This window comes from Hipposideros armiger, unplaced genomic scaffold (assembly GCF_001890085.2).
Source record: "Hipposideros armiger isolate ML-2016 unplaced genomic scaffold, ASM189008v1 scaffold_362, whole genome shotgun sequence".
Taxonomy (NCBI): Eukaryota; Metazoa; Chordata; class Mammalia; order Chiroptera; family Hipposideridae; genus Hipposideros; species Hipposideros armiger.
Window position 1 is genome coordinate 1,445,661 of NW_017731712.1, and position 24,128 is coordinate 1,469,788.

General features: G+C 54.5%; 2 protein-coding genes across 4 annotated transcripts in view; one reads left to right on the plus strand and one right to left on the minus strand.

Annotated features, from left to right (window-relative positions):
* The window catches only part of TBCD (tubulin folding cofactor D), a 131,187-nt gene that overhangs the window by 31,210 nt on the left and 75,849 nt on the right, over nucleotides 1–24,128 (plus strand). The window lies entirely within an intron of this gene.
* ZNF750 (zinc finger protein 750) lies at nucleotides 3,951–12,858 on the minus strand. The gene is made up of 3 exons (XM_019661874.1): nucleotides 12,677–12,858; nucleotides 6,110–7,711; nucleotides 3,951–5,971 (listed from the first exon to the last, which is right to left on the minus strand). Exons 2-3 carry the CDS (start codon nucleotides 7,552–7,554, stop codon nucleotides 5,272–5,274), a joined length of 2,145 nt encoding a protein of 714 aa, XP_019517419.1. The 5' UTR covers nucleotides 7,555–7,711; nucleotides 12,677–12,858; the 3' UTR covers nucleotides 3,951–5,271.

Genomic DNA, 24,128 nt, shown 5'->3' on the forward strand with positions numbered 1-24,128 from the left:
TCTCACCAGCATGTCTGAGGGTTCCAGGGTCTCCGCCTTCTCTCCTCTTTCTCTGTCTTTTTGATAATAGCTGTCCCAGGGGGTGTGAGGTGGCATCTCACCGTGGAAGGGTTTGCATTCCTGGTGACTAATGATGTCGAGCATATCTTCCTTGGAGAAGTGTCTATTCAAGTCCTTTGGTTGTTTAAAAAATCAGGTTGTCTTTTTATTGGTATAAGAGTTCTTGATTCTGGATAGAAGTCTCTTACCAGATACGTGATGTGCAGGTATTTTCTCTCGTCCTGTACTTGTCTTTGCACCTTCTTAGTGGCACCGTTTTATGCACCAATTTGACACTGTGATTCGGTCCAGCCCGAGTCTTCCCTCCATTGCTTGTGCTTCTGGTGTCACATCGAAGAAATTGTTGCCAAGGTTGCGGAGGGCTGCTCCTGTGGTTTTATTTAATCTGTATTCCATCCTGAGTAAGTGACGCACACATTTACTTGTGAAAATAGACGTGTGTGAGTGAGAGCCTGTGAGAGTGTGTGGGCGTGCGAGTGTGTCCTGGATCAAGACGAAGCGCGTGTGGCGGCACCTACTGCAGTTTTTCCTGAAGGAGACCAGAGTCCTGAAGGAGACTGGCTGGTGTGTGAGGCCCATCGTATCTTTTTTTCCCCCAGTTTCTTAATTTTGTTTTATTAGGTTCAGGTGTATTTTTTTTATTTTTAAATTTTGATTTAAAAATTTTTTTATTAGGTTCATCACTTCTTGCAGTGTCGGTAGTGTCCACTGATCACAGGTGGAGTGAGAGTATGTGGGTGTTGGTGTAAGAAACGAAAAGTGTCAAGCTCTTGTTTAAAAACGACAGACATGAAGTGGGATACATGGGCCCATGACCTGCACTGGACTGTCTGGCCGCCTCCTGCCTGGCGGTGCCCGTCCTGTCCTGGTGGTGCCCGTCCTGTCCTGGTGGTGCCCGTCCTGTGCCTGGTGGTGCCTGTCCTGTGCTTGGTGGTGCCCGTCCTGTGCCTGGGGGTGCCCGTCCTGTCCTGGTGGGGGCGGGGAAGCCTTGCTGTCTCTTGCCTGGGAAGCATTGTGCCAGACTGGGTGACAACGATTTGTCTTAGAGCAGGCTCTGGAGGTGACAGGGCCTAATGTTTATAGTTTATTTTCTTTTATTGCTTTTTTTCCATTCTCTTCAGACTGGAGCATTTCACTGATTCTTCCTCCTGCTCAAGTCTGCTGTTATATCCTCTACTGAATTTTCCTCTTCAGTTATTAATTAAACTGTTAGTTCCAGGATTTCTATATGGTCTCTTTTTATGGTTCCGATCTCTTTGTTGACATTCCGTGTTTGAGCCGACATCGTTCTCTTGGTTCCCTTGAGCATTTCGCCTCTTCTGACCGTGTCACGCCCCACAGACCTGTGTGCCTCAGCTCCCGAGGAGCAGCTGGGCCTGGAGGGGTCCCATTCTAGAGTTCCTGACACGCCTGGCACTTTTTCCTTCTGATGACTGTGCGCTTTATCGATTTTTAACATTTGTGCAGCTTTGGGGCTGTTGGAGATTCCAGTCTGTAAGAAAAGTAGAGACCATAACGAGATATCTCTGTCCCAGTGTGTGGAGTCATTGTCGTATTTTTCTGTATGAAAATGTTTTTCTCCTTGAGGGAATGTGTGCTTGCTCTGTTTCGTGTCCAGCCTGCTCTCCCTGCCTGTGGGGCGTGGCGTTTGGGTTGAAGGGTAAAACCTGTGATGGGGATAGTTTGCCATGGGCCATTGGTAAGACTATTTAGAAAGATTGCTGTTAGCATTTTTAAAGATTTCAATGTTAATTCAAGGGACCTTTAAACAATTTCTTCAGGTTTGAGGTATAATTCACCTAACATACAATTCACGTATTTAAAGTATACAATTCAATGGTTTTGGCGTGCTTCATTATTTTATTTATTTATTTATTTATTATTTTTTATTATGAAATACACATTTTTTAGAATTAGTTTCAGCTGTACAGCACAGTGCAATAGTTATACTTTTTACCCCTCGAAGTGACAACCCCCCTCCCCCGGCGTGCTTCATTATTAATTTTTTAAAAAACATTGTAGAATACATAACATAGATGTTGCCATATTATTTGTAACTATGCAATTCAGCGGCATTAACTACACTTACAGTATTGTACAACCATTATCATTATTTCCAAATTTTTCACCGTCCCAAACAAACTCTGTCCCCATTAAACCCTAAGTCCCCATTCCTCTCCCCTAGCCCCTGGGGACCAATAACCTGCCTGCTTCTGGGGACTCACATAAGTGGAGCTGCACATCTGTCCTTTTGTGTCTGACTTCCTTCACTCGGCTAATACAAGTTACAGCAGAGCTTCAGTCCTCCTTATGGCCGAATGATGCTCCCTTGTCTGGGCAGGCCACGTTTCGTGTATCTGTCCATCTGTCAGCAGACACTTGGGTCACTTTCCTCTTCTGACTCTTGTGAGGAGTGCTGTGTGGACGTTGGTGCCCACACATCTGTCTGAGTCCCTGCTTTTATTTCTCTCAGGTCTGTTCTAGGAGTGAGATTGCTAGGTCATAGGGTTATTCTCCATTTAACTTTTTGAGGGTTTGTCACTTTTTGTATGTAAAGGCTGGAAGCTTGCAGCTCTTAACATCGGGTCCTACATGAATGCAGAGTGGTAGGATGGCTGACAATCAGTGTGATTGCTTTTTGTAACCAAGGACCTATCTAGCCTTTTTGTGGGCTGCAGAGGGCCTGCCCCGGTTCTGTGGCTGCTGCATGTGACATTTGGAGGGCCTGCCCTAGGAGGAGTGGGGCTCAGTCTTCAGCAGCAGGCGCACACAGGTCCTCGGCGGGAGTCTGCCGGCAGCTCGGGCCTCGGCTCCCCGCGAGTCTCCCTTGGTGAGCGGCTCCCAGGCTGCACTGCGGCAGGAGGGCTGGGCAGTCAGGAGCTGTCCCGGGTCCCTCTGCCTGTCATGTAAGGTGATGCCTGACACTTAGGGCAAGCTGGGAAGCACAGTGCCCTCACAGCCTTTGGGCCCTTGACACGGAAGGTCTGCGTTCTCGTGTGTGTAACGTGAGGTGAGAGCGTGTCTGTAGGCGAGAGGCGGTGGGTCCTGGAACTCAGCCTCTGAGGCATGGCACTGCATCCTGCCAGAAAGCAGGGCCCTCCTACGTTTGTTCTTTGTCAAAATATACTGGTACATGGGGACAGGGGCACTGGCGTGCTAGTGATGGCCGATCGTGGGCTCATCGGTTTCGGGTCATGACAGGTGCGTTTGGGTCAGTGCTGTGTGGTTGTCTGAGGGTGCCCCTTGGGCAGGGTCCGCAGGGCCCCAGATGTTGTAGGGCCGTCTGGAACGGTGGCCTCATGTGCGCCTTAAAAGAATTGTGAGCAGCTCTGCATCCCTTTATGAGTCAGTATCGGTGATTTTATTTAAACTGAATGTGTCGCAAAGCAGCTGTTTGCTCTCCTGCGTGCTGTCATTTAAAAATAAAACCTCTGTGTCTAAATATAAACCTGGGTATCGTGATAATTTCACAGCTACCACCCTCCATTCAAAAATGCGTAGATGGTCTTCCTTTCAGGATGTTCTCCTTCCCTTGTCTCCCTCACCCCATATTTCCATGTACTTGTCCCAGAGGGTTCTTCCTAATGGGGTGTGTTTCTGTGCTCCCCCTCTCACGGACCTACAACAAGAGGACGTCTGTGAACGGAAACTGTGACGGTGGCATGTCCACACCGTGAGGTGCTAAGTACATATGTAAGATGCTTCCTAGATTGAGTTTTTAAAAAAGTAATGATTAGTACAAAGTTGACCGAAACAACAGCAAACAACGCTTCGTTGGGCTGCAGCACTTGAGCCTGGAACGAGGCGGGGTTCTGCATTGACACGTTTTTATTTAAGGCTTTACTTCTCAGCTGTGAGTGCTGAGAAGCCTTGTTCCACACACAGGCAGTTGGGCATGGCTTCTGTGTTCGTTCTTTGATCTCACCCGACAGCTCTGCAAGGAACTCCTGCCTTCTGGTGACAACGACTGATACCCACCGTCGGCACCACATGCCCTTTCCCGGGGCCTTCAGCTGATACCCCAGGCACTGTGGTGGGCAAGAGACTCCCCTGGAAAGTGGGAGGAAGGGCTATTGGGAAGCGGAGCTCGGGTCGCCCAGCAGCCTTTTCTCAGGCGGCAGTTACAGGAAGCGGGGGAAACTCGTCCTAACAGTCTGAGGCCGAGGGCCCATGGAGTCGTCCAGGGGCCAGGGGCCCGGGGCCCGGACTTGATGGCCACTGGCTCCAGGCGCTCATGCGTGCGGTCACGCGGGCTGTCACACACACATGCTGTCACACACGCTGTCACATGTCACACGTGCTCGCCACATGCTCACACATGTTGCCGGACATCGAACTGCTGTCGTTCAGAGCTCAAACTCTTGCGTGAACTCTTAACCAACTGAGCCACTCAGCCAGCCCCCTCTTTTTCTCTTTTAATTGCTGCCTCAGTTCTATTCTCTTTTTCCACTGAGTTTTTTGTAGCAAAATACTCTATAAAGTATAACACAGAATTCATATTTGTTTTCATTTTGTGTATCCATAAATTTTGCCTATAGGTTTATTGGAAAATCAGCAATATATACATCATTTTAGGAAGTGGAAAATGAGACTAAATGAGTCAGAAAATTCACTGTAACGTTATAAGGAAATAGAATACAATGATAATAACTTTCCAGTAGCACATTTTCCTGAATGAGAATAAATTATTTGTATAAATAGCGTCTTGATGTTTATTTATTACTCAGTTGTGACAAATCACTTAATGCTAGTACTGAAAATGTTTTTTTCTGGCATTTTTAGTAATTTTTATTTACTTCAAAAAACCACAGTAGATTTAATAATACAGTTAAAACAATTTGTTCCAGGGCTAAGATACTTATAGGAAAAGTATTTTTAAAAGATTTTCTATGTGATGGCTTACACCTAAAAGTTACCTTTTAGTCCTATGCATTTCATTTGATGTTTTACAAAAATAAAAGCCAGTGTTTAACTCATCAGTCTTAGACTGTGAGTCATTCAAATATTTTTACAGCCCCAAGTGGAAGCACCTGTTAATATTCATGCTTAATATTTACAAAAAGTGAATTGAATTGCAACTTTTTTTTTTTGAGAAGAAAAAAGAGACTACACTGTAAAAATTGACCAGATAAAAACTGAAGGTGCTGTTGCAGATTTGGGGCGCTGTGCCCTGCCCTTTAAGGCAGCCACGGCTCGGCCTGGCGAGCAGCATTAAGACACCCGCGTGCGTTTCCGGAGCGTGAACACCCTGGCCGTGTCGCTCGGCTTCGCCTTCTTAGCTCCCTGCTGGGACTTGCTCGCTTCCCGCGGGCTTGTCCTCTTCTGCCCTTTGGGCCTTAGGTCACTCTGAGGCTCCTGGCTTTCCGTGGCACCAGGAGCGGCCCTGTCTTGTTGGCAGGTGGGCTTCTGGGCCAAGGGCTCCTTATCGCCCACAGGGCTGTAGGCCGCCAGTTGGCACAGGGCCACGGCCGCCGTCTGCTTCTGCTCGTCACCGCTGTCTGCCGCTGGCGCGTCCTGGGCCTTCCCGGTGGGGGTCGTCACTTGGGCCTCGTCAGAGCCAGGGCCGTTCTGCTTTGTCTCGGTGTGGGCTGGCCCATCTCCAGAACCTTCCGGCTCAACCTTCTGAGCAGCAGCGGCAGCGGGTTCCGCCTCTCCTGGTGGGCGGTGGAAGGAAAGTCTGGGGGTCAGGGCATTGCAGGGGTCCCTCACCGACAGGTTGAGAGGAGCGTCCTGCAGCTCTGCAAAGTCCCTGTACACGGGGTCACGGGCAGCCGCCGGCTTGGGCTCTGGTTTCCTGGAGAGGTTCAACGGGGCCATCCTGGAGCCGTCCTCTGGGCTGGAAGGCGTGACCTCCATGCCGCGAGAGGCGCTTCTTGTCTGGGCCGGAGCGCCCACGTCCACGGCGTCAAGGCTGCAGGAGGCAAAGAGAGGGCTTAGTGAGGGCCTGGCCTAGGAGAGCTGCCATGGGAAACACTTTGGGGGATTGTGAGCTTGCGCACAGCACAGCGGAGACATTACTTTGGAGGTTAGGGAAAGGAGGCGTTCTTACCTTTTTGGAGACTCGTCTCTGTTTTCTGGAGCCTGGGAGTGTGGGTGCTCTGTGCTTTTCTTGACGGGCTTGAAGGCCGTGAGGCTCTGGTCGTGTTGCGGGAGCCTTCCCAGGATGCTCGAGGCAGGCTTGTCTGAGCGGCTGCATAGCCCCGTGCATGGCTGGCTTGTCTGTGTGAAGTTGGTGGGACTTGGCCTTCCCGGGGAGCCTGTGGCTGCGCTGCCCGCACGGGGGCTCATTTTGGTCCCATCCGTGTCCCTCTGCCCATCTTTGGAAGGGTCTTCAGCCTCGGGAGTCGGACTCCCCTTCTCAAACTCTGTGTGCTTTTTGTGGGAGCTGGAAGGGTTTAACTTGGACAGACTTGAGGCCGGGTAGACCAGGGCGGCTTCTTCCAGTAGGTGAGAGCTCTGATCGTGTGAAAGGCCAGCGACGGGCGGGAGCCTGAGGCCGTAGGAGGAGAAGGCAGACTCTGGCCTGTAAAACCCGTAAGGAAGCGACAAGTTGGAGTGATACTGCTGGAGGAGTCTGTAATGGTCGTATGCCGAGGGCGGCGGGTTCACGTGCTTGGGCACTGGCCCGGGGTGAGGCAGGAAGTGTCTGTGGTCTTGGGCCCCATAGACGGACAGCAGGGTGGCGTCACACTCGGGCGGGCTCCCGGCCAGCAGGTAGGGTGAGTAGATGGTGGCCAGTCCGTGCTCTGTGTAAAAGTGAGGCGGGTACTCTGGGACGGTGGGGTGCACGTAAGGGGAGAGGGCCCCAAACCCCTTGGTAGGTGGGATTTTGTGTGGAAACTCGGGCGGGAGGAAAGGCGAACCAGCTTTCCAGGGGTGGCCGGGGGCGTGGAAGGCGGACTTGGTGTGGAAAGCGGCTGCCTTGGCGGTGGGGCTGGACAGGGTCAGTGTCTCTGGCGCCTCTGTGAGCTCCGGCCCTTTGAGTCTGTGCTCTCCCACGGGAACGAATGCCGAGGGCCGCCCGATGCCTTCTGGAGCGGCAGGCGGGGTGCCCGTGGTGGCCTCTGGGGCTGGGCTGGCGCGTGCTGCGTCCCGCAGCAGAGCAGGCTTCTGTCCGGGGCCCTTGTGGGTCCCGCGTGCACGCAGGTCCACGTTCTCCTTGGCGTCGTCCTTGACAAGGCCGAGCTGAAGCTTGGCATCTGGGTGGGGCAGCCCGTTTGCGAGAGACTTGGAGGAGGTGGGCTTCCCGGCTGAGTCGGGGTGATGGCTTTGCTTAGTATCTAGAGAGTTAGATTTGGGGCACTTGGGGACACGATCCTGCTCTGATACCAGAGTGATGGAGTTTTTACAGAGACCGTACTTCATGTGGTTAAAAAGGTGCGACTTCTCGTTGCAGGTGAAGGGGCACTGGAAGCACTTGTACTTGAAGGGCTTCCCCGGAGGCCTCGGGATGTAATGCGGCTTCTTTGGTTTCCGCTCTTTGAGGAGACTCATTTTTCTCTTTGGCTCAGGCTCCCCTCGCCCGGTGGAGCGCTCTCTGCTGCCTCCTTTTCTGCTCAGACTCTGCTCTCTTTCCACACGCCCCTATGGGCAGCCAGCGCCTCGTGCTGCGGGTCCCACGAGGAAGGAGTCTCTCATTTGGGGCCCGGAGCTGTAATGGAGGAGCAGAGTTTAGTGTCAGGATGCTGGCGGAAGGACTAATGGGAACCTGCCCTCACTGAGGGGCTGACGTGAGGCCCTGGGAGCTGGAGGAGCAGTGAGTGTGCGTGGGCGCGGGGCCGTGAGTGTTGGCCCCCCTCAGACCGGCCAGCACCCCCACCACAGAGAATTACCTGGGGGCCAAGAGCACTGCTGGGGCGCTGTGGAGTGTCAACCCTGAGAATACCTGTAATTCTTTGAGTTTGGGGACCTGGGGCCTCAGATGTGGGAATGTGTGGACTGAGGAGGCCGAGTGACTGGGGACCCTGCCCCGCTCCAGGCATGGAGTTTCTGGCCTGAGTCACGTCACAGTAAGAGGGTATGACCGTCCAGCGTGACTGCGGGAGGCCTGGCCTCCCGCGTGGTCACCTAGCACAGGGGGCGTGCATTTGCCGGTCACTCAGTGCTCCCTGTGTAGCCACCTGCGGCGTCCTGTCACACGAGTTAGCCGTGAAGAGGCCTCCTGCTTCTGAAAACGCACATGAAACCCAGTATCGGGGAGCAGCACCTGTATTCTCAGGTACAAATGCAAGGGCGGATTTGTGTGGACACACACGGTTTAGATGTGCTGCCCAGGTGGTCCGAGGGCCCGGCGCCATGGCCACTGCCACTGGTGCGCCCTCGATGCCCTCCCTGCCCGGCCGGCACTCAGTGGGCAGCACCTGCCTGCCTGCCTTTCCGGCCTCATTTCTGTTGCCCTCATGGTTGGAAGTTGGGAGGAACCAGAGGAGCCCAGTGTGAGTGGTGCCTGTGGTAAAGATTTTGGATCAGGGTAGGGAGCCTTCAGGAAGTGGCCCTGGCCATCCAGACCTCGGGCCACACCCACCCAGGTCCTGGGCAGGCAGCAGGCAGGGCATGGGGGGCCAGGGGGTTGTCTCCTCCTGGAGACCCTGGGTCCCAGCAGGGGCTGTGATGTGTCTGGCCTTCAGGTTGCTTCCCTGTAGTGTTCTCCCGCTCGTGCCCACCACCCCCAGGCTTAGCCGGAGGCCTCAGCCTTCCTTCCTGGTGGCTCTCACGGCCTCCTACCCCAAGCGGAGAACAAAGACGGCTGGTCTGGGAGGATCCCAGTGGCCCCCGGAGCGACTGTGTCTGAGAGAAAGGTGTGGGTGGGGACGGCTGCAGGAATTGAGGCCCAGCATTGTAATTTGCATACAGATGTGAAAAGGAAAAGGTCTTCAGCTTGTACATATTTCCAGACAGCTTAAAAATAAAGTTCAAAGGAAACCGTTCCACAGAACTTTCCAGCCACAGTTTCGCTTTAAGGAATGGGCAGATGTGGTTGGGTTTCATATACAAGGCGCCCCCTTCTCTACTTGGGCCGCGTGAGGCACTCGCCAGGAAAGCAGCCTTTTACACATGGGACTGCGTCTGGGGACCTAAGTCAACCTGGTTTACTCTGGCTGCACGGTCCCACCGAGAGATTAGGTCGTGGGGGCTTTTCCGGGAGGAGACTGAAAGTGGGAGGAACTTTAATTTTTGCTCAGATACCTTAAATTCCCAGGAAGCTACCCGATTTTATTCTCAGCAAACTGGTTTCTCTACTCATTTATTCGTATTTCTGAAAAGTCCAAAACAGCACTCTCCCACTGACAGACTGCCCGTGTTACACCGTTCTGTCACCCAGGTCCTTCGGAGACCTGCTGATTTCCTGACAGGTGGTCTGGTGGATGGAAGGCTGTGTTGATGCCGGCAGCCCCCCGGGAGTTTCTGCCGTAGCGAGGCGCATGTTTGCCTGAGGAAGGAGAGCTGGAGGGCCGTCCGTGGGCACAGCCTGTGGACAGGGTTTGCGGCAGTCCGAGTCCCCCCCGCACCCCCGAGCCTGTGCTCCCCATCTCCCAGCGGTGCGGCTGCAGGAGCCGCAAGGCTGAGCATAGCTTCATGCCTTTCCAATTCTCCCTCTTATTGCAGGAAAAAACGTGCAATAATTCTTTCTGAGTTCATTCCATACCTTGGGGGCCAGATGCGCTCTGGGTGATAAAAGCACAGTTTCCTCGCCTCCCGTCAGGAAGCAATTGCAGCCAGCGCCCGGCCAGCCCGGTAAGTCAGCGGGGCCTGTGCTGGCACGTCTCATTATGCTCCCTGATTCTGAAGGCGTGAGAACCTCTGCAAGTCAAGTTCCCATGATTGCACAGGGTGTGTTACGGCAGAGACCTGAAAACTGATGAGTTCATCACTAGCTGCGAGCATCACGGTCAAAATGATGACAGTTGCAAAACGTTTATCAGGTGGGAGCCAGAGCTCCAGTGAGGCTGAGAGGGACGCAGACCCGCCCTGCACAGAGGCCCCCTCGGGATTTAGGGAATGGTGACGTCAGTCCCAGGAGCCGTGTTAGGTAGTATCGCTGACACTTTCAGGTAACAATAGAAATAGCCCAACTGGTTACTCTTCTCAAAGGCTTGTTTACAGGAGGTGAGCTATACATAGATTATCCTAGTATCACCCCAAATAATAATTTGGGAAATAATTGCTTTTCTGTTAATATGTACCATTTTCACTCAAATGTGGACTTTTGGTCTGAACTTTCTGATCTTTGGTGGGTTGGCTGCCAGGACAGTAAACAGGTTTCGGGTGTTTGTCCTTGGTGCCAGGGTTCTGGGAGGAGAGCGGACCCCAGGGTTTCCTTGTTGGGAGGTCAGCTGCCCGACAGCCACAGGTGCAGCCGTGTTAGTCCCTCTGGGTAAACTGATCTCTCTGGGTTGCCCAATTCGCTAATTCAGACAAGGGATACAGATGTTTCACGTGCTAGGGGACGGGCAGAGCTTACTCGGCTGTCGGGCAGTCACATCAGAGAGAGAAGTGGGGGACAGAGGCCCTTCTAAGCTTCCCAGGGTACAGCCTGTGAGGCCTGCCCCTCCCCAGAGGTTCACGGCGTGAACTGAAACTGCTGCTGGCGTTAAATGTCCCAACAAGGGCGCTGCCACCAAACGTCCAGCCCAGAACCCTCCCTGTGTGTCTCAGGTGGGCTTGCGTTTGGAGACAAGTGTTTCCTGGCGGCGTTGACGCTTTGCCCTGCGTTTCCTGGGGACGCAGGTTCCTGCTGAGTCAGCACCGACCCCCAGAGCTCCCTAGTGAGGTGTTAGTCCAGCAGGACCCTGCAGGTTAGCGTGTTTTCAGATCCAGATGTCTGCTTATCCCTAAAAGGCGTTTATGTGACACGTGTTCTCACCCTCCCTTCACTCCCACTCCGATGGCTCCTGACAGGTGTGGGGTCCGGGTCTCTGCCTGCCCCTGAGAGGAGCTGGGGAACTAGTGCCCTGCCGGCAGAGGGACCTCCTCTGTGACAGGATGAGGGCGGGCGTGCCCGGCAACCTCCCTCTGAATTGGCTCAGACTCAGCAGCTGGTGGGCAGCGTCCCCACAGGGTCCCCACAGGGTCCCCTGGGAGCTTCCACAGAGCTGCTCCTCCATTCAAAGTGTCCCTTTGTGACTTTCCAAGCATGTGAAACACCTGCTGTGTTCTGCTGACCTGCTTTCCTGCCGAGGGCGGCCCTGGCTGCCTCATGCATCTCTGCCCTGCTCCCGGCCCACACCCATCAGATGGGCACAGCTGCCCACACACCGCTCGGAGCGCCCTGTGGTTTCGATGGGCCCCAGGGCTTTGTTTGTGTGTGTTTGAAGTGCTAAGTTGCCAGTCTGCTGTCCTTCGATAGGCTCCCAGTGTGGACGATCAATGTAGCTGCCAGTTAGCATGATAGTGAGTGGCTGGCAAGTTTGAACCCTGGAAACTAGATGCGAGGGGGAGATTTTTCTGAACCCTGATAGGACACAATGGAGGTAATTACAGCTTAACTTTATGGGACATTGCTGTGCCCAGCTGGGAGCCTGTGCCCTGAAATCACGCCGAGAGTCCCTTCGGTGTGGCCGCCGGCTGGCAGAGGGCCTCGCCAGGTGGAGCGCTGTGAAGGGCATGCTATAATTACAATATTGTGAGGTGGCGTTGTTGCATAACTCGGGGACACGCCATTGTCGCCTGCCTACCCACCGGGGTGTTGCAACAACCAGCTCTGTGAGTTTTACTCCAATTGAGCTTTTCCAGTGATTAACCACCACTCCCTCCCAGACTTTTGATTCTTTAAAATAAAGGGTAAACTTCAGGAACGACCCTGACCTGGGAGAGAGACAGCTTCCTGGAGTGTGAGCTGGCAGCGGGGCTCCTTTTGGCCTCAGCAGGGGTCCTGAGTTACAGACCTGAGCTCCCAGCATCCCCGACTGCACAGCTGTCAGCAGAGCCGAGCTCAGCTGCCCGGTTCCTCCTCACAAACCCCAACCCCGGGTTAAAGCCCTGGGAGGACTTGCCCTGGGAGGACTTGCCGATGCAGAACGATCAGGACAACAGATTAGACAGATTCCGCCTAGATGAAGCCTGCCCTGGCTCACCCTTGGCTGGCAACTTAGTAATTGTTCTTACGCGGGGTTTATGAGAAACTTACGAAGGAAAAAAAACACACACCCTCCTTTTGTATATGTAGGGGTCCTCTTTCATGAAGTTTCTTGTAACCTTATGTCAAAACAGAACTTATTTTAAACTTTAAAAAGTTTTGAACAAACTATAAATTAAAATCAGCAATTTTCTAATCTCATCTATATATATATATATATGATTCTTTTATGTTGAAACTTATAGTTTATTTTTAAGGTGAGAAAAAGATAAGCAATAATATAAATTTCAATTTTGCCTGAAATCTCAGCACTTTCTGGTGGAAACGAGGACTTCATGTCCCGGTCCGATTGTGTGCAGGCTTAGAGTGGCGTGGAAGCCTCGTTAAAGCCGCCTAACAACGGCCCCCCCCCCCGCAGTGCACCTGCTGGGCCCCCCTGACCCCAGCACAGAGCAGGCGGCACGAGCCACGCGGCGTCAGCTCCTTCTGAGAGCAGCTCGAACGCAAAAGTGAATTTGAGAAGAAATGGCAGGAACTTACCGGAGGCAGGCAGTGCGGGAGCCGGAGCTGCAGCGCGGTGCCCGGCGACAGGGCTGTGCTCAGGCTGGCTGCTCTCCGGAACTGGAGCGCCGTCCCGGTGGGAGGGGTTTAAGTGTAGGAGTCGGGCCCTCGGGGCTCAGAGATGCACCTGATATTCTCCTGCCCGCAGCTACGGTTCATGTGTTTGCTCCCACCGCGCTGCTAGCTTCCCGGCAGCGTCACCGTGGGCCCAGCCCAGCGCCACTCCTGTGCCACACGGAGGCCCCCTGGGCCCCCGAGTGCGCGGTCTGGCGGCCGGCCGCGCTCGGACCCGCTCTCGGACCGAGGGTTCACGGTTAGGATAGAGTCTGATGGGGAGTGGGCGGGACCGCAGCGAATCCCCGCCGTGCAGCAGGAACCCCGTGGGGGACCTTCCGCGGAGGCTCCAGCGCGTGAGGGAGCAGCCTCGGGTCCCCGACTGACAGTCCGCAGGCTCTGCCCTTTACCCTGCGCTGGCCGCCTTCGTCCTGTCCTCAAGAGAGCGCCTGGAGCGGGGGGCGGGGGGAGGCAACCCCAGCCCGCTTTCGCGGGGACCTGCCGGTGCACGCCGGGACCAGCACCCAGCGTGCTGCAGGGCGGGACGTGGGCTCTGCACACCCCTCTGCCCTTTTTCTTTTTTAAAGAAAATAACTGACACTTTACTTTTGAGCCCGTTGATTCCCCCTCCGCACTGAACTGCTTGCTGTGTAATCGGCGGCTGTCTCCCCACTGTTAGTGAGGCGGGAATGGGGCGGGAGTGTGGGGAGGGGTGGAGGCCGGTGGCGTGAGCTGGGGTGGGCTCCTGGCTTGTCGGTGCAAGGTCGCACTTCCCAGGCCAGATACTGTTGTTTTTGTTTTTTTTCTTTAACATTTTAAGACTTAAAAGATTTTTCTTGGCTTTTATGTTGAAAAAAAAATTTTTTTTAGAGGATAGTTTTATTAGAGCCAAAAGTTACAGTTCTCGAAATGAGAGGGGGTCCCGACTGGGATGCCCCTATGTTGAATTCTTTAATAAAAAGTGTTTAGTTACTTTTGTCTGTATCTATATAATTTAGAGTGAAAAATAGTTCTCTCACAAAGAGCAGCAGTTCTCTGCCGTTCCCCTTACCTACTGCTGGGGAGCAAGTCACCCCAAAACTCAAGAGACTTAACCACCGTCTCATCGCGTCTCATGACGCTGTGGGTCCAGAGTTTGGGCAGGCCTGTGCTGGGCTGCACTCCATGGGCGTTGCCAGCACTGGTGCCTGGTCTGGGGGACCAAGGTGGCTTCCCTCACCTGTCTGTGCCCTGGAGGGGACAGTGGGGCCCCTCCTTCTCCAGTTTGTGCCACTTCAGAGGCCTCGGGTGCTCAGCCTTACTTGGCTCAGGACTCAGAGAGCAGAGTCTAAGCTTCCAGCCCTGGAAAGGCAGGCAGAGAGGGAGAGCCTGTACCGCTCCCCTGCTGGCCTACCTCCCTTGCCCCCACTTCTCGGTGAGGGGCTGTCAGGTGGCCACTCCGCTCCCAGCCTCTCTGCCTGGGTGCCACTTGGGCCTTCTCTTAGCCGAGTGCCTGGTGTTTAGCTCCTTGATTCCAAATAACGTCCCTCTGCTGGTTCGTCCCCTCCACCCTGTGCTGCTCCCGGTTTGGGTGTTGTCTGTGGTCTTCCTTTTGGAAAACGGGAGTCCCGCTGGGGCTTCTCTGCCCCTTGCCTGCCTTCTCATCTCCCTGGGGCCTTCTCGCTCTTCCCTGTGTGGCAGGCCCTGCCTCCAAGGGTCCCCGGTCACACCTGCACTGATCCTTCCTTTTGGTTGCAGCGCATGCCTGGTGTGGCTCCAGGAGAGTGTAAGAGAGGTGTGCGATTAAACGTGGCCTGGCTGGCGCTGGCGTCGGGGCACCTGGGCCGGAAGTCGCTCCCCTGCGGCTTTCACTTCTGGCGTTGAGTATGCGGGTCAAAAGCTTGATGCCGTTCTGATTCCTGGTTCTTTGCCCAACACTTACACACGGACCATCAAAGATACACACAGCTGCAGCATGCTAGGTGGCCCGTGGCCCCCTGGTCTGTCCCCTGCCTGCGGGGCTCTGCCGTTTTACGTGGCCTCCCTTTCTGTCCGGTCCGGGGCTGAGCTTGGCTGCCAGGCATCTGACTCTGTGTCCTTCTGTAAGGTGTGCTGTCCTGTGGACGGGGGGGACGTCAGTGTCCTGGTGGATCATGCTCTCCTGGGCCCTCTGGGTGCTTCGCAAGCCTGTCAGCCTGGGGTGGGACTCCAGGCCCTGCCCCCTGTGCTCAGAGGCCACCAGCTAGGCCTGGACCCCGTCTCCCGGGGTCAGGTCGCAGCGTTTCCACAGGTGCTCCAGGTTGTCACCCTGGCCCAGCCGTGTGTGCTGGGAGGTTGCCGTCGTGAGCCCAGCAAGTGGCTGGCACCCGGGATCTTCTGTGAATGGGTGAAGCGCGAGTCACGGTGCTCTGGCTCCCCCTCGCCTGACCCACGTGTGTGCGGAACACGCCCAGGGAGGCCATCTTTCTCAGGTGTGCACTTGATTTCTCATTTTAGAAAATTCCTGAGGTTATCAAATGGTTGAATAATGGAGATAAGTGAAGGCAGAGTTAACTTGGCCGTCTGAGGTTGGCCAGGCTGTGCGAGAGAGTTTGGGGACGTGGTGTTGGTGGACGCCCGTTTTCCTTTGACGAGTAAGTGCAGGGCTTTCTCTGTACCTCGAGGTCTGAGGTGTGTGATGCAGCACTTGAATTTTAATTTGCTTATTCCAGTAATGCCACTGTGAATTTTTGTGGAACTGGATCTGCCTTACTTGGGAGGTCGGGAGGGGAGCACACGGGTCCTTCCTGCTGTCCCCAGGCGGTGTCTGCTGGGCGGTGCCCTCCTCCTGGGGCAGGAGCCTCCCCTGCAGCCTTGAGCCCAGCGTGGGGTGCCAGGTTCTGGGCAGGTGGCCTGTGGCCCGCGACACTTGCCCCCAAGGAGCGTGTGGAGCCGGGAACAGAGGAAGTGGCCCTTGTTCCCCCAGGCCCCTGTGGCCTTCCCTTCCCAGTGCCCTGAGGTCTGAGTGGGGACTGACTCGGGACCGTGAGGATTCCCAGTCCCCCACCCTCTGCTCCCTCCTGCTGGTCCCGGGCTGCTCTGTTCTCCGCTTTGCGGGATGTCTGCTAAGGGCTGTGATCCGTGCAGCGATCTTGGGTATGTTCTCCACCATGTACAGAGGTCATCTAGTTCAATTGAACAAGGACAACTGAAAAAATTAACACAGAGATTTCTTTTTTCTCTTCTTTTTTCCCTCATGCTACAAATAACATTGGTGAAAAACATAACAGCAAAAGGTAGATGTGAGCAGACAAAAGATGGCGAGGGCTGGCTCCTGGGACTTGTCTGGCTCCACGTCAGGCCCTGCCTCCCGGCCTCGCCGTGGCTCCTGGCTGCTTTTCTACACGTGGCGTCCCATCCTTGGTGTGCTGGCTCCAGCTCGCTGCCGAACTCAGTCCCCAAGGCCACAGTTTCTCTCTGGCCGAGTGCCGAGGCCACCGAGTTCCATCCGCAGCAGTGAACCTTTTTTATTCCCCCAGACATTTGTTTTGGTTCTTTTTCAGTCTTCCCTGTTCCTTCCCTTGGTTGTATTCCTCCTCCTGTGTCTTTCGGCCCCAGGTGTGGTGATAATGTCTATCACCTCAAGCTCCCGGGCTCCTGGCGCCTTGTTGCAGGTGCGAACTGTCCCCGTTGTGCTTTTATCGTGTGATTTAAGCGAGTCCGGGGCTCTTTCAGCAGGCTGGAGGGTCACCCGTACCTGTGACATGTCCTGCAGCCTGGCCTTGTGACGCCTCTCCAGGGAGCCCCGGAGGGACAGCCCACTGCAGGGGGTGCGCACGGCCCCGCTGGGGGTGCCAAGTTGTTCTTGGACCCCCTTTCCTTCACAGTCCCAGAAGGAACAAGCCCCCTTTGTGGCATCTACATTGGTCCTTTTTTTAACCAGGAGTCCCCAATGGGTGGCCCTGGAGTTGTGCGGGGTGTCAGCAAGCCACGGCCACTTGTCTTGAGTCAGCCCGAGGGTTGGTGGTTCCCAGGCACTCTATAGGCTGAAATCATGGCAGTAGAGTCTCCACGGAGCACTCACCATGCACCAGACACTGTTCTGAGCACTTAGATAAATTTCGGGTTCTCACGCTCGCCCTGGGCGTCTGAGCATTCTGAGAAGGGAAAGGAAGAGGCCTGTCCGGAGCCACAGTCCATCGCCCCTTCGTCTCTGACGCTAAGGCGGCTTCCAGGATGCCACACGGCTTTATATCACGCCCGCTGAGCCGAGCTGGGCCTGGAGCCGGGGCCCGTCCTGCCGTCTCTGCGAGGGAACGAACGTGCGTGGACTGGTCACTCGGCCTCGGAGGTCATGTCAGCTCTGACCCCTGCACAGCTCTGCGTGTGGCTTGGCGGTACCCCTGACTGACAGCTGCCTAAATTACACTCAGGGCCATGACAAGCAGAAATCCGTGGGGCCGCAGAGGCAAATGGACAGTTGGTGTCCTCCTGAGAGTGCAAAACACCTCAGCTCCTGACAGGTCACTTAGGAGTTGGGGGTATAGGGTTTGGGCAACAGAAATAACAGGCTCCATTCATGGGTTTATACAGAACCCTGCAGTCAGCAAGCAGGGAGGACCCATTCTCACCACAGGAAGGAGGGCCGTGTGGCGGGCCTTAGAGCAAGTCTCAGGACATTTCAGAGAATCACTGGCGCACAGACGACATTCCCTGACCAGAAAGCCGTGGCATTAGAAGTGAGATACCGTAATGGTAAAAATAAGACATACGTTTTTAGTTTGAAAATGGGGATTTTGAAATAACACATGAATCAAAGAAGAGACCCTAATAGAAATTTTGCAATAAAAATTTAAGGATGGAAATGATAGTAACAAAAATGTGACATATCAGAACTCTTGAGACGGAGCTAACAGTGAACTTGAAGGGAGATTTAAAACCTGCAGCAGGAGTTGTGAAACTGTGGCCTTTGGGCCCAGTCTGGCCCTGGCCTGTTTTTGTACAGCCTTGGAGCCAAGATCGGTTTCTCCTTTTTTAAACATTGGGGGGGAAAAAAAAAAAAAAGAAGAGGAAGAAGACTGACTACCTGTGGCCTGCGGAGCCTGAAATTCTGGGCTCTGGCTCCTGGCAGAGATCATCCGACCCCGCCCAGCGGGCTAGACGCTGGAGAAGGGAAAGCTCCGGCTGAGCCGGGAGGGAGGGCCGGCGTCAGGAACCAGCTCGGGGAGCAGCCTGAGGAGCAGAGCAAAACCACGTCGGCTGTCTGGACGCGAGCTGATACAGGCCCCGTGCAGACCGAAAAGACATTAGGAAGGTCTTTCGCTAATAAATTTGGTAGGTCAGACAAAACAGACATTCCTAGAAAAACACTGGTCAAAACTGAGTCCAGTGGAGTAGAAAGGAACCCACCTGTGCCTCAGTCCCCTCGTTTGTAAGTCGGGGTAACGATGAGCTACCTACCTGTGGGGCTTTGCAAACTGAGCCCTGCTCCCCGTGTGGAGGGTGCAGCTCAGAGCTTTCAGCTCAGAGCTGCATGGCTATCAGCAGTCCATTCTGGAGCATTTTCATGAGCCCCCAAAAGGCCATCACCCTGAAACCCCTGTCCTTTTAACCCTGCACAACCACTGATCTGTTTCCTGTCTGTGGATTTGCGCTTTCTGGATTGTCTTCATAAACAGAATCAATGTGTGTCTTTGTGTTCATCACATCGTAGCCTCTGTCAGTGTTTCATCGTTTTGGAGCGAGGTATCTCTCATGGCGTGGTGTGCTCGTTTGCTAGGCTGCTGTATGGAAGACCCAGGCCGGGCTGTTTATTTATTTTTTATTTTTATTTTTATTTTTTTTTAAGATTTTATTTATTTTTTTTAATTGGGGAATTGGGGGGATGGGAACAGTGCTGGGGAATTGGGGAAAGGGGAACAGACAAGTTGCTGTCGTTTTCTTCTTCAATCTAGTTGTGGAGGATGTTGCTTCACTGGCCCAAGTTGGCACCATCATTGCGCTCTTCCCTGGCGAGGCAGATCAGTCGCCGGCTTCTGGACGGCCGCTCACTGCGGCTGCTGGCCGCTCACGCTGGCTGCTGGCTACACACGGTAGCCCATGGCAATCCACTGCCACAGGGACTGCAGCCCACGCCGTCGCCGGCGACTCACGGCAGCCCAGCTCCAGGTTGAGCTGTTGTTCAGCATCTTAGCTGTGGAGGGCAGTGTCACTGGCCCTCATATGTGGGATCCGAACTGGGGCCCTCTGGCATCCCAAGCGAGTTCTTAACCATTGCGCCACTCGGCCGGCCCCAGGCCGGGCTGTTTAAACAGCAAGTCTTCTCTGAGCTGGAGGCTGCAAGTCCGTGATCCAGGGGTCGGAGGGCTGGTTCTCAGAGGCCTCGCCAAGGCATGCAGTGGGCCGCCATCTTACTGAGTCCTCACTGTGCTGTCCCTTGTGTGTCTGCATCCTCATCTCCGGTTCTTCCAGGACATAGTCCGATTGGATTAGGGCCCCATACAGCCTCATTTTACCTGAAGAATCTCTTTAAAAGCCCATCTCTAACTACGGCCACCTTGCGAGGTGCCTGAGGTCAAGACCTCAGCATGTAAATTTGGGGTACACAGTCCAACTCACAATGTAGGGGAAGACCCCGTTTCATTTGCCACGTGTCAGCGTATGGGTACTGGGGTTATTCCCTTCTTGCTGTGTGGGCAGCGCTGCCGTGGGCGTCCGTGTGCACGTTTCTGTGGGCACGAGCTTGCGTTTCTCTCGGTGCAGACCTGGAGTGGGACGTAGGGCTGCTTTGAAGATTTGAGAAGTGGATACATGTCATGAGCTCAGAACAGTGTTGCGTGTGTCGTGACTTCTGAGGTGGTGGTGATGAGGCCGTTCCCGCCACGTCCGTTGTGGCCTGATGTTAACGTGGCCGCCTCAGCTGTCTGGTTAGCATTTCCTCCGTGGACCCCCGTCTACCTTTTCTTTTAATCTTTTTTAGCTACTTATATTTTACACCCATCAGTAAAATCCCACTCGTTGGTTTCTGGCTGGTGAGTTTAGTCTCTGGGTGCTGATGTTGTTTTAATTGGGGTAAAATTTCCATCATGAAATTAGCACTAACCGTTTCTGAGTGAACAGTTCCGTAGCATTTAGTACATTCGGTGTCACACATGTGTCACTCCTGTCTAGTCCCAAGGTCTTCTCACCCGCCTGCGGAGAACCTGGTGCCCGCCCCCAGTCACTCCCTGTGCCCGTCCCCAGCGTGTGACACCCCCTCCTCTCCGGTCGGTGTCATGGAAATCTTACATGATGGGACCCCCAGGCCTTTCTGTGTCTGGCCTCTTTCCCAGCATCATGTCTGTGGTGGAGGCGTGTCAGACTTCCTTCCTCCTTGTGGCGGAGTGACGCCACGTGTGCGTGGACCGCTTTTCATCGTCATTCGCCACTTGGCAGACGCTCGAGTTGTTTCCACCTTTTGGGCTCTGTGAGTAGAGCTGCCGTGGACATTCCAACACCGGGATGCATCTCTGGGAGAGAGCAGCCGGATCATGCAGCCGCTCTGTGTGTCCCGACTCGAGGACCCGCCACACTGTCACCACGGTGACCGCGCCAGATCACGTCCCACCAGCCGTGCACGGGCCCCAGCTCCAACCTCCTCACCAACACTTGTTATTTCCGTGGTTTTGATTGTAACCGACCTGGTAGGTGTCTCATGGTGGCTTTGAATCGCATTCCCTGCTGACTAGTAAAGCTGAGCCTGTGTCCATATGTTTATTGGCCGTCTGCACGTCTGGAGAAGTGTCTGTGCAGGTCCTGTGCCCATTTTAAAGTTGGATGGTTTGTCTTTGTTGTGTTGTGAGAGTTCTTTGTAGATTCTGGATTCTAGATCCTTACCAGATATATGATTTGCAAATATTTTCTTTCATTCTGTGGGTTGTCTTTTTAATTCTCCTGATAGTATTTTTGTATTGTGTCATTTTTAGTAATTCTTTCTTTTCAGTGTTTTTTGTATGTGTGTAGATTTTGTGTGTGTGCGTGTGTGTTGTACACGTGTACGTGTGTACACATGGGTTTTAGATGGGTTTTGAAAGCCCATCTAAATCTTTTGCTTTCAAATATTTGATGCTTCTTTAATTAAAATTGAGATGCTTTATGAAAAAGTTATAGTTGAATGAAGACGTTTAAAGCATGTCAACGTGATACGTATTTGGAATTTATGCTGGACCTATGTATGAATGAGAGCAGTGTATAAAACCTTCTATCATATGGTTTTATCTATGTTATTTTTAAGAGCTGCAATTCATAATTTGGATCAAAGCCAAGATACTGGCAGTTGTGAACATGAAGTGATACAGCTGTGTGTGAGTGTGTGTGCGTGTGTATGTGACGTACAATGTGACAGTTTGCGTGTTACATAGTGTGACAGTTGTGTGTGCACATGCGTGTGAGTGCATGTGTTACATAGTATGACACAGTTGTGTGTGTGACATACAGCGTGACAGTTGTGTGTGTGTTACATAGTGTGACACAGTTGCGTGTGTGTGTGAGTTGGATACAGTGTGCTCAGAAAGTAAGGTGTCCACATAATTCATTACTTTAGACACGTTGATAACAACTGTGCTGTTTCAGTGCAGAGCTCTGTGTGACTCTCTCAGTGGGAAGGCTTGCTTCCAGGGGAACCTCACCTCTCGATTCTGCTGCCGCCACTTTTGCCAGCAGTTGGCCCACCAGGTGGGTGTCAGATGCATGGCAGGGCGTTCACAGGTGCGGCGGCCGTGGAACCTTGTTGCACCTGAATTTCAGGTTTGCTTGTGGAAGCGTGTGACACTGCCCTGAGGACCGGCCATCTGCTTGGCTGGGTGGGCCATGTGGACACAGGACACGGCTAGGGCTGGTTTCTAATGTGTCCGGGTGGGTTACCGTGCTTTCCCTATGAGTTTCCATCCTCTGGCCCCTCTGGGCAGAGCCTCCCTCCACGCACTCACTGTGAGCAGAGGCCGCTGCCTCAGCAGCCCCAGGCCCTGGGGTAGGGGGCAGCTCCGTGCGCAGCTGACCCCTGGCCGCCTTGGGGTGGAGCCGTCCTGCCTTGGCCTCTGTGGACCTGCAGGAAGCCCCGTGCCCACCCTGTGCGAGCTGTGGATGCCAGAGGTCACTCAGGGAGCACTGCTCTCGGCTTCTAGGGAAGTGACCCCAGCAGCCACGTCGACCAGACGCACAGGCTCTGGTTCCTTCCCCGTGGACGAGGCCTGTGAGGGTTACGGACACCGCTGTGTGGTTGGGGCTGAGAGCAGCCGAGCGTGAACTCTGAAATGGGCACAGGAACAGACGTGACGAGAATCGTACCACCGTGTCTGCGCAGGCCTGCAGTGGGATGATGTGAGGGCCGTAGGGGTGGGGTGTGCCGTTTCCTGGACCAAGGGGGACGCCAAGCCTGAGGCGAGGCCACAGAGCAGGGGAGGGGCAGGCAGTGGCTGAGGCTTGACCGCCAGGCCATGTGGCTGTGGGAGACTCAGTCTGTGATCGGAAGGCCGCTGTCCACACTCACCTGCCCAAGCTGTCCTTGGCCCGTGTCCCCAGTAACTGGGAGGGATTCCTCCACGGGTGGGGGGACTGGAAAAGGACAGTCTTCTGATAACTTGGTAAAGACAGTGGCAGACGTGTCATGGTGGCCCGTCATGTGCTCATTCGTGCCTCTCCGTCCTGCTGGCTGCCTGACCTTGGGCAGCATCCTCTTGAGTTCCGTGCTTTCTGTGTGCTAGGACCCCTGACCCTCAGTGTGGTGAGGCGGGGTCTGAACGGGACCCTGCCACTTCTGAAACTGTGCTGTAGACACTCTTGGGGCCAGTGGAGGTCTGGGCACTGTGGCCGGGAATGCAAGGCCGTGAGTCAGTGGCAGAACTGGTCCCTGACTTCCTGGTTAAGCCTTTAATTCCCCCGAACGCTTGTTTTCGCTTCTTTCAAGTTGTTGTACTTGGGCCACACTGTCATCAGCTGTGGGCGTTTCATACGCCAGCCGCCTGGCACTGAGCCGGGCAGAGTGTACCCTCGCCACACTCACACCCCCTCCCCGCCTCCAGTGGCCTGTGGCAAGGGGCAGGGTGGACAGGTGCTAGTCCCTGTGTGGCTTACTAGTCGGGGCGGCCGAGAGGGTGGGAGACGGAGAGGGAGGGAGAGTGAGAATGACTGTTATCTCACTGAGGAGGGCCCTTCAGAGATCACAAGAGCATTTAATTTGCAAAGGACTACTACTGGGAACCAGCACAGATGCAGGCTCAGGCTGGGCTGGCCCTGTTAGGAAGCCAGCACACTGGTGGTGTGACAGCCGGGAGCCAGGACATGCCACTGGCTTTGATGGCACTAGGAAGTGCTGAAACAGTCGTGTCAGCTGCGGGCAGGGCCTCTGTGGGCACCGGCTTCTCCTTCATGGGGTTCTGGCTGTCTCCTACTGGGGTTCACATTTCAACCTCGATGACTTTGCTTTGTTGCAGTGTTCACGCATTCTGGGGGTATTGCGAGAAGCACATCCCTTTGTCCCACGTTGTGGAGTGTGTGTCATGTCCCCAAGTCCCTGGGCTCTGACACGTGTGGTGGGCGTGCCCTTGAACTTGGGTACCTGGACGAGGTGTGGATGATATCAGTGGGATGGGTGAACTCACGGAGGGATTTCGTGCCTGGAGTTACACATATGACAGCTTCCCCGGGTACCGTTGGTGTCCCCCTCGTTTGAATTTCATAAACCATGGCTCTGCGAGGAGAGGGGCCCTTTGGTGGCATTGCTCCAGGCGCCGTGCTGTGGCTCGTCATCCGCTGCTGATGAGGTGACAGCTGCTCCCACACATCCCTGACTCAGCGGGACGTGTGTCCTGCAGGTCCCATGGGTGCCGTGCAGAGCAGGGCCGGCCCTCTGGCCCCAGGTCCCCGCGGGGATGGGGCGTGGGGCTGCCTGCTCCTCAAGTACGTTGGTCGCAGGCAGAGCTGTCACCTCCTTGGTTTACATGAGGCCTGGGAGGGAGACTCACGAGGGGTGGAACGGACGTATGGACGTATGGATTGTCAGCACCGACAACATGGAAATGGGAATGTGTGGGCAGCACTGTCTATTCGAGGACTATCCCTGAGCAAACACCTTACTTGAGCACAGTAGACAACGTTCTGCGGCCGAGATTTAGGTCAACTACCTGACTACCTTCGGGCACAGTTTAAAGGCAGTTGGTTCACACAGTGGCTGAGAAATCAGTGACTGTGAGCTTTAGAACCATCCAGGTGGCCGCCCCAGACCTGGGGACCCTCCTTGTGGGCCAAGCAGCGGCCCCGTCTTCTCACGAGGCAGAGGGCTGGTGTGACGTGGCGTGTATCCAGGGGGACGTGGGCTGGGGCTGCCTGGCGGAGGCTCTTCCTGCTCCTTAGTGGCCGGGCCGGTGGAGGGGACCTGGATGGG

What these genes read in the sequence shown, in the direction of transcription:
- ZNF750 (XM_019661874.1), bottom strand. Translation starts at nt 7,554, where the DNA reads ATGAGTCTCCTCAAAGAGCGGAAACCAAAGAAGCCGCATTACATCCCG. An exon ending in AGAGACGAGTCTCCAAAAAG is followed by an intron (nt 5,972 to 6,109) that starts GTAAGAACGCCT and finishes TGCCTCCTGCAG; the next exon opens with CCTTGACGCCGTGGACGTGG.